Below are 10000 nucleotides of genomic sequence, written 5' to 3'. Positions count from 1 at the left end.
GTGTTCTTCGGCTTGCAAGCATCCCCCTTCTTCCTCCAAACATAACAATGGTCATTATGGCCAAACATAAACTATTTTTGTTTCATCAGACTAGAGGACATTTCTCAACAAATGACAACCTTTGCCCCCATGTGCAGTTGCAAACCGTAGTCTTGATTTTTTTATGGCGGTTTTGGAGCAGTGGCTTTGTCCTAGGACATTAAACCATTGTCAGTGGTGGTTGCTTCTTAGAGAGAGAGAGACGATAGAGTGGATACTCTTGGGTCTTAACTGCACTAATTAAATCCTGTAAGTTGTCTTCCTTGCTGAGCGGCCTTTCGGGTTATTTAAAAAAAAAATATTTCACCTTTATTTAACCATGTTGGCCAGTTGAGAACAAGTGCTCATTAACAACTGTGACCTGGCCAAGATAAAGCAAAGCAGTGCTACTCAAACAACAACAAAGTTTCACATGGAATAAACAAGCGTACAGTCAATAACACAATAGAAAAAAAAGAAGTCTATATACAGTGTGTGCAAATGGCATGAGGAGGAAAGGCAATAAATAGATAATAGTAGTGAAGTAATTACAATTTAGCAAATTAACACTGGAGTGATAGATGTGGGGCGGCAGGGTAGCCTAGTGTTTAGAGCGTTGGGCTAGTAATCGAAAGGTTGCAAGTTCAAATCCCCAAGCTGACAATGTACAACTCTGTTGTTCTGCCCCTGAACAAGGCAGTCGGAGACTTATATTTATACCTAGCCTCTATCTTAGATTGTAGGACTGCCGGGTTGTTAAGCATATCCCAGTTTAGGTCACCTAACAGATGGAACTCTGAAGATAGATGGGGGGGGGGCAATCAATTCACATATGGTGTCCAGTGCACAGCTGGGAGCTGAGGGGTGTCTATAACAGGTGGCAACAGTGAGAGACTTATTTCTGGAGAGATTCATTTTTTAAATTAGAAGCTCGAACTGTTTAGGCATAGGCCTGGAAAGTATGACAGAACTTTGCAGGCTATCTCTGAAGTAGATTGCAACTCCACCCCCTTTTGGCAGTTCTATCTTGACGGAAAATGTTGTAGTTGGGGATGGAAATCTCCAAATTTTTGGTGGCCTTCCTAAGCCAGGATTCAGACACGGCAAGGACATCAGGGTTGGCGGAGTGTGCTAAAGCAGTGAGTAAAACAAACTTAGGGAGGAGGCTTCTGATGTTAACATGCATGAAACATGCATGAAACCAAGGCTTTTGTGGTAACAGAAGTCAACAAATGAGAGCACCTGGGGACACGCAGGGCCTGGGTTAACCTCCACATCACCCGAGGAACAGAGGAGGAGTAGGATGAGGGTACAGGCTAAAGGCCATCAAAACTGGTCATCTAGTGCGTTGAGGTCAGAGAATAAAAGAAGCAGATTTCTAGGCGCGGTATGATAGATTCAGGGCATAATGTACAGACAGGGGTATGGTAGGGTGCAAGTACAATGGAGGTAAACCTAATCTTTGAGTGGCAATAAGAGAGGTTGCATTTCTGGAGGCACTAGTTATGCTGGGTGAGGTCACCGCATGTGTGGGAGGTTGGTCAAAGGAGGTATCTGAGGCATGTTGAGTGGGACTAGGGGCTCCGCACTAAACTAAAACAATGATAACTATCCTAAACAACAGTATACCAGGCATATTGACATTAGAGAGAGACATAAAGCGAGGCATAAAGCAGTCACGGGTGTTGATTGGGAGAGCTAGCTGAGACAACAACGGGTAAGACAACAACAACTAATCAGCTAAGACAACAACAACAGGTAAAATGGCGATGAATGTGCAGAGAGGGTCATTTAACTACACACAGGGCCTGAGTACGAGGTTGGGGCCGACAAAAAAAAAAAAAAAAATGGAGTTCCGTGAATTATTGAACAGTCCAGCAGGCATCAGCTATGTAGCCAAGTGATCATAGGGTCCAGTGAACAGCAATAGATGAAACAGGGAAGCCGCTGGGTAGTTGTTATTATGCTAGCAAGCTGGAGACACGGCGTCCAAAAAAGATAGCCGGGGCTAGTAGAAACGTCTGCTCCGACGTCAGGCAAAGGCCGGTTGAGGACACAACAGATGGAGTTACAGACCAGTCGTGATGGAACGGCGGGGCTCCGTGTCGACAGAGGGGTCCTGGTCAGTTGGCAAAAGAGGTATTGTAGCTGGAGTAATTTAGTTTGCTAGCCGGGAGATGCGCCTGGCTCGCGGCTAACTGGTACTAGCTTCGGGACAAGGGCCCTAGCCAATATAGCTATCTCTCAAGGTAAAGGCCGCTAGCAGTGGCTAACAATGACAAAATAGCTAGTAGCTAATTAGCTGGTTAGCTTCTGATGGAGGTTCTGGCTAGGTTAGGTTAGGTTAGGCTAGGTCTAAAAATAGCGGATCCGTATCACATTGGATGAGGCGGGTTAGCGGAAAGTATTTTTAATTTAAATATTTAATTTAATTTAAAAATGGAAAAAAGGGATTGAAAACAATTTAAATATATTTTAAACAAAAGAAAGACTAAATGTATACGGAAGAACGACAAGCAACGTCTGCACTGCTACGCCATTTTGGTTACGTCAATATAGGACTCGTTTTACTGTGGATATAGATACTTTTGTACCTGTTTCCTCCAGAATATTCACAGGGTCCTTTGCTGTTGGTCTGGGGTTTATTTGCACTTCTCCCACCAAAGTACGTTCATCTCTGGGAGACAGAACACGTCTCCTTCCTGAGCGGTATGACGGCTGCGTGGTCCCATGGTGTTTATAATTGCATACTGTTGTTTGTACAGATGAAAGGGTTTACCTTCAGGTGTTTGGAAATTGCTCCCAAGGATGAACCAGACTTGTGGAAGTCTTCAATTTTCATTCTGGATGTCTTGGCTGATTTCTTTTGATTTTACCCTGATGTCAAGCAAAGAGGCATTGAGTTTGAAGGTAGGCCTTGAAATACATCCACAGGTACACCTCAAATTTACTCAAATGATTTGCCTATCAGAAGCTTCTAAAGCAATGACATCACTTTCTGGAATTTTATAAGCTGTTTAAAGGCACAGTCAACTTAGTTTATGTAAACTTCTGACCCACTGGAATTGTGATACAGTGAATTATAAGTGAAATAATCTGTCTGCAAACAATTGTTGGACAAATGACTTGTGTCAATGCACAAAGTAGATGTCCTAACAGACTTGCCAAAACTATGGTTTGTTAACAAGAAATGTGTGGAGTTGTTGAAAAACGAGTTTTAATGCCTCAAACCTAAGTGTATGTAAACTTCCGACTTCAACTGTAAGTCAAACCTGTAACTATGCAACTACGGAACATTCAATGTCATCTTGGCAAGCAACTCTGTTGTCTATTTGTCCTTGTGCTTTAGGTCCTGCTGAAAGGTGAATTTGTGTTCCAGTGTCTGTTGGAAAGCAGACTGAACCTGATTTTTGTCTTGGATTTTGCCTGTTCTTAGCTGTATTCCGTTTATTTTTTATCATAAAAAACTCCCTAGTCCTTGCCAATGACAAACACACCTATAACATGATGCAGCCACCACCATGCTTGAAAATATGAAGAGTGGTGCTCAGTGATGTGTTGTGTTGGAGTTGCCCCAAACATAACGCTCTGTATTCAGGACATACAATTAATACGTTTGCCACACTTTAGTGCCTTATTGCAAACAGGATGTGTGTTTTGGAATATTTTTATTATGTACAGGCTTCATTCTTTTCACTCTGTCAATTAGGTTAGTGTTGTGGAGTAACTTCAATGTTGTTGATCCATCCTCAGTTTTCTCCTTTCACAGCCATTAAACTCTGTAACTGTTATAAAGTCACCATTGGCCTCATGGTGAAATCCCTGAGCGGTTTCCTTCCTCTCACGCATCTGAGTTAGGTTTCCTTTCCTGAGCGGTTTCCTTCCTCTCACGCATCTGAGTTAGGTTTCCTTTCCTGAGCGGTTTCCTTCCTCTCACGCATCTGAGTTAGGTTTCCTTTCCTGAGCGGTTCCCTTCCTCTCACACATCTGAGTTAGGTTTCCTTTCCTGAGCGGTTTCCTTCCTCTCGCGCATCTGAGTTAGGTTTACTTTCCTGAGCGGTTTCCTTCCTCTCACGCATCTGAGTTAGGTTTCCTTTCCTGAGCGGTTTCCTTCCTCTCACGCATCTGAGTTAGGTTTACTTTCCTGAGCGGTTCCCTTCCTCTCACACATCTGAGTTAGGTTTCCTTTCCTGAGCGGTTTCCTTCCTCTCGCGCATCTGAGTTAGGTTTACTTTCCTGAGCGGTTTCCTTCCTCTCACGCATCTGAGTTAGGTTTCCTTTCCTGAGCGGTTTCCTTCCTCTCACGCATCTGAGTTAGGTTTCCTTTCCTGAGCGGTTTCCTTCCTCTCACGCATCTGAGTTAGGTTTCCTTTCCTGAGCGGTTTCCTTCCTCTCACGCATCTGAGTTAGGACGGACGCGTATATCTTTGTATTGTATACTGGGTGTCTTGGTACACCATCCATAGTGTAATTAATAACTTCACCATGCTCAAAGGGACATTCAATGTCTGCCTTTGTTGTTTTTACCCATCTACCAATAGGTGCCCTTCTTTGTGAGGCAATGGAAAACCTCCCTGGTCTTTGTTGTTGAATCTGTGTTGGAAATTCACTGTTTGACCGAGGGACCTTACAGATAATTGTATGTGTGGTGGTACAGAGTTGAGGTAGTCATGTTAACTGTACCTTTTAAGCCTCTAGTCAACGGAACTGTATCTCTTCTCATAGAGCAAGGTTGAGGTCAATTTCATTTAAATCCTGTCAATTCAGGAAATACACGGACATTCACATTCAAATTCTCTTCATTGCTTCTTATTGGAGAAACATTTTGACTTGGAATTTCATTTACTTTCTGAATTGACTGGAATTGAAATGGAATTGACCCCAACCATGTCATATAGCATAGCTCCCTTAGATTTGATGCTACTGTGACTTTAATTTCCATCATACAGTACATTTTTATAAAAAATAAATAAATAAAAAAATAGAAAAAGTGGTTTACCATAAGTAGGAGCAGTAAGATTCGTTTCACATGTTTAATACATTGTATGCTGCATGTTACATCTATGCAAGTAACAGCAGGGATGCCAGGTCACGTGTGGAGAACAAGAATCATTATTTTTTATGTTTCGGCTTGACACCCCTTCTATCTAACTATATCCAAGGGGGCCACAGATATTAAATTATTAACCAGGAATTCTCCCTCTGTAAAGTATCATCGAATAACTTAACATTTCTAGACTTCATGTTCAAAAGCATTGTACTGCGTATACTGTAACGTTTTCAGAATGAAAAGTTCCACTGATGAAGTTTTCAATAAGAGTAATACTTTACAATAGGTAACACATTTACACGTGTAGGACTAGCTTCACAGACAGGAAGTCGATTAAGCCAGTTCGGCCTTAATGTGTACTAGTTAAACTAGGACATTTAAGTATCTTTCATGAACGTAATGGAGTAAGGTAAATAAACCTAAATGCTTAGTTCGTTGGAGACTATGGAGTCATGGAGTAAGGTAAATAAGCCTAAATGCTTAGTTCATTGGAGACTATGGAGTCATGGAGTAAGGTAAATAAACCTAAATGCTTAGTTCGTTGGAGACTATGGAGTCATGGAGTAAGGTAAATAAACCTAAATGCTTAGTTCGTTGGAGACTGTGGAGTCAAGGAGTCAGGTAAATAGGCCTAAATGCTTAGTTCGTTGGAGACTATGGAGTCATGGAGTAAGGTAAATAAGCCTAAATGCTTAGTTCGTTGGAGACTATGGAGTCATAGAGTAAGGTAAATAAGCCTAAATGCTTAGTTCGTTGGAGACTATGGAGTCATAGAGTAAGGTAAATAAACCTAAATGCTTAGTTCGTTGGAGACTATGGAGTCATAGAGTAAGGTAAATAAACCTAAATGCTTAGTTCGATGGAGACTATGGAGTCATAGAGTAAGGTAAATAAGCCTAAATGCTTAGTTCGTTGGAGACTATGGAGTCATAGAGTAAGGTAAATAAACCTAAATGCTTAGTTCGTTGGAGACTATGGAGTCATGGAGTAAGGTAAATAAGCCTAAATGCTTAGTTCATTGGAGACTATGGAGTCATGGAGTAAGGTAAATAAACCTAAATGCTTAGTTTGTTGGAGACTATGGAGTCATGGAGTAAGGTAAATAGGCCTAAATGCTTAGTTCGTTGGAGACTATGGAGTCATAGAGTAAGGTAAATAAGCCTAAATGCTTAGTTCGTTGGAGACTATGGAGTCATAGAGTAAGGTAAATAAGTCTAAATGAGAACACCTATGTTTAGCCTGATTAGGGTAAGTATGAGCACATTGCTGTTGGTTTCCTCTCTGAAACTGGGCAACAATGTTTGAAAAACTCTAAATTGGGAGTGTATACACCTTCGACATTGATGGAGAACCAGTTCTTACGGTTCCTGAACCCCTCAGCATCAGGAGTTGATGGAGAACCAGTTGTTATGGTTACGGTACCCCTCAGCATCAGGAGTTGATGGACACTTGATGGGAACATGACATCCATCTAACCAGCCAATCACTCCTGGGAAGTGTACCATATTCATAGAATTGCACTCTATAGTTGGCTTGGCCAGCAGCATCAGGAAACTAGATATAAAGACTCCTCAGTTCACAAAATGGCCCCCTGCAGACTTTACAGTTGGCTTGGCCAGCAGTATCAGGAAACTAGATGTAAAGACTCCTCAGTTCACAAAATGGCCCCCTGCAGACTTTACAGTTGGCTTGGCCAGCAGCATCAGGAAACTAGATGTAAAGACTCCTCAGTTCACAAAATGGCCCCCTGCAGACTTTGAACTATTCTACACACAGTTGCGTCACTGGCACCACACAAATCACCAGTTTCACGATGAATGATTCCAGATGCCAAAAACCTCAAAGTGATCAGAACTTGGAGAGAATTGGGTAATGACTATCCCATTTGAGACAGAGAGGACATTCTAGGCTCAAGCAAAGTTATTATCTCCAATACATTTTCTTTGTACATACGAAAGTGGTCTCAAAAAGCTATTTCATCAAAGTATAGTTTAATGGATTACTCCTATCCACAAGTACTAGTCTGGCTGGCCTCTGTAGTGCATGTTGGTCTTCAATTCGGTATTACAAATAGTCCAGGCTCCCTCACAAACAGCACTGAAGCAGAAGTTAAACCTGCCTCTTTGAAAGATTAATTTAAGCTTTAATTTAGTCCTGGAGTAGCTCTAATCTTCCCTCTTGCAATCGACTTTGTTTAATCCAGAACAGGCTAAATCTACGACTATTTTAAGATAAGTCTGTGCAAGTCTCTTTGAGTTAAGACAGCTCAAAACAGGCATTTTAGTCTGGGACTAGGCTTAATCCTTGTGTGTGAAACCGGCCCGTAACTTAAGGGTCAGTCCTAAAGCAACTGTTTCCTTTACTGGCTTTTATTTAACCCATATTGATTGGTATTTGTGTTTATTATGGAGCAGCAGCTACTCTTCCTGGGGTTTATTATGGATCCCCATTAGCTGAAAAGGCAGCAGCTACTCTTCCTGGGGTTTATTATGGATCCCCATTAGCTGAAAAGCAGCAGCTACTCTTCCTGGGGTTTATTATGGATCCCCATTAGCTGAAAAGCAGCAGCTACTCTTCCTGGGGTCCAGCAAAATTAGGACAGTTTGTACAGTTAATACAAAATTGATACAGCTAAGTCAATCTTAGATGTTAAGTCCCCTCCCTATTTGAGCGGTTTTTGGACTCACCTTGTTGTGCTGGGCTCAGTTGAACAGGAAGGTGGCGCAGCGGTCCTTCGTGGGCAAATGTTGTCATCAAAGTCTGGCATTCTCTGAAAAAAAAAACAAGGTCAAATCATGATGTTGGAGCTCTAGAAAGAGGCCCGAGTTGGATGGCCGATTAAAACTTATTTTCCCCGGGTGGCGCAGTGGTTAAGGGCGCTGTACTGCAGCGCCAGCTGTGCCATCAGAGTCCCTGGGTTCGCGCCCAGGCTCTGTCATAACCGGCCGCGACCGGGAGGTCCGTGGGGCGACGCACAATTGGCCTAGCGTCGTCCGGGTTAGGGAGGGATTGGTCGGTAGGGATCTCCTTGTCTCATCGCGCACCGGCGACTCCTGTGGTGGGCCGGGCGCACTGCGCGCTAGCCAAAGGTTGCCAGGTGCACGGTGTAGCCTCCGACACATTGGTGCGGCTGGCTTCCGGGTTGGATGCGCGCTGTGTTAAGAAGCAGTGCGGCTTGGTTGGGTTGTGTATCGGAGGACGCATGACATTCAGCCTCCGTCTCTCCCGAGCCCGTACGGGAGTTGTAGCGATGAGACAAGATAGTAGCTACTAAACAATTGGATACCACAAAATTGGGGAGAAAAAAGGGGGGGGGAAAGAAAATACGTATTTTCCCAGTCGAAGCTCGTTTTTTCCGAGTTCCCAGTTGTCTTGAACTCACTGAAGTCTGAGATTTCACAGTTCTGAGTTTCCAGGTGTTCTGAAAGTGGCAGAAGTCATTGACAGCATGGCCAATGTTGAATGTTTATCCTTTTAAGCTTGGAGAAGAGACCCTTAAACCCAGGCTTGGACGACACACCCACTCCACTGAATAGCAGGTTAGTGATTGCTTTGCAATGCTTGCAGTTAGCCACGGATTCCTTCCAAACCACTCTTTGATGAATTTGCGATTTCTGACTTGTTGTGTAATGTTTATGCCCAATGTCAGATGAGCACCAATACATTTTATCTATAATTTCTCTTCATAATTCCTCTTCATATGACAAGGATGGAAAAGGATTTGCCAGTATATTGTTGATTTGAATCATGATGATGATTGCTAGCATGCTAGCTAAGATTTTGAAAGTATGATGTTGACATGGTCAGTCCAATCAAAGCTACTGTAGATATAACGTGATATGACGTAATTTTATCTGTGGCCAATAACCTTGAGCCTTTTTGGATGGGCACTTCTAATGTAACTCTATGGCAGCACCCAAGGGGCTTGAATGTTCTCCCCGTAGAATTTATGGTGACGTAGTGTTCCTATGAGTGACAGAACACTGAGCCAATCACAGCGCAACTAGACAACATTACCAACCCCTACGCTCCGTATTTTCCGCTGGCTGCCCCACCACCACAGAAAGCACTGAGCTGGGCTGAAACACCTGCTTGTTGGAGCTGCCTTACTCAAGAAAGCACTGAGCTGGGCTGAAACACCTGCTTGTTGGAGCTGCCTTACTCAAGAAAGCACTGAGCTGGGCTGAAACACCTGCTTGTTGGAGCTGCCTTACTCAAGAAAGCAAAAAAGACACCATGTTTGTATGTGGCTTTATTAAGTAATTAATTTGTCATTTTTTTCCCCGTTGTTTGCAAACTGATTTGTGATACATATTAATGCCAAAACAACATGAAAAACAAGCACAAAGCAGTTATTGTATTGCTAAACAGCTGGGGCACAAAACAGGTAGGTATCTACCCCACTTGACCTGAATGACAGGTCACCACTGGGTGGGTATCTACCCCACTTGACCTGAATGACAGGTCACCACTAGGTGGGTATCTACCCCACCTGCCCTGAATGACAAGTTAAATCTTATAGTAAGTTGTTTATGATTTGAGTCCTGCTATATTTAGAAAGCACTTAAGTCATTTCAAACCCATTTCCCCCACTGTGAATGCTTCTCTGTGAATGCTTCTCTGTGGATGCTTCTCTGTGAATGCTTCTCTGTGGATGCTCCTCTGTGAATGCTTCTCTGTGAATGCAGAAACATTGCCTTGAAAAGGTGCATAGCTAACATAGCCAACGGAATTGAATCCCGGCCTCGGTCTTTAGTATTTGACAAAAGAAGTTGGATAGAGAAATGCTATGAATTAGCTATGATATTTTTTTACCAAACTGTAATTTCTGTAATACATGTTGTAATAGATTCTCAGTATTGTTCAAGACACATGTCATGTGTATGAGTACTGTATGCTCTGGTTGATTCAAAATATAATTCACCATTGTTC

General features: G+C 42.7%; 1 protein-coding gene across 3 annotated transcripts in view; it reads right to left on the bottom strand.

The window, feature by feature from the left end:
• Positions 1-10000, bottom strand: part of LOC110504498 (kelch-like protein 4) — a 78321-nt gene that overhangs the window by 66614 nt on the left and 1707 nt on the right. For all 3 annotated transcript variants that reach the window (XR_016491740.1, XM_090219998.1, XM_036969863.2), the window contains exon 2: positions 7756-7838. Coding sequence is in view for 1 of the 3 variants with exons in the window: in XM_090219998.1 (XP_090076124.1) it covers positions 7756-7835 (80 nt within the window). In the remaining 2 variants the exon portion in view is untranslated. The remainder of the gene's footprint in view (positions 1-7755; positions 7839-10000) is intronic.

This window comes from Oncorhynchus mykiss, chromosome 25 (genome assembly GCF_057628025.1).
Source record: "Oncorhynchus mykiss isolate SJ-2025 chromosome 25, ASM5762802v1, whole genome shotgun sequence".
NCBI classification, from domain to species: Eukaryota; Metazoa; Chordata; class Actinopteri; order Salmoniformes; family Salmonidae; genus Oncorhynchus; species Oncorhynchus mykiss.
Note: the sequence above shows the minus strand (reverse complement) of the source record. Positions and strands in the feature narration are given on the sequence as shown.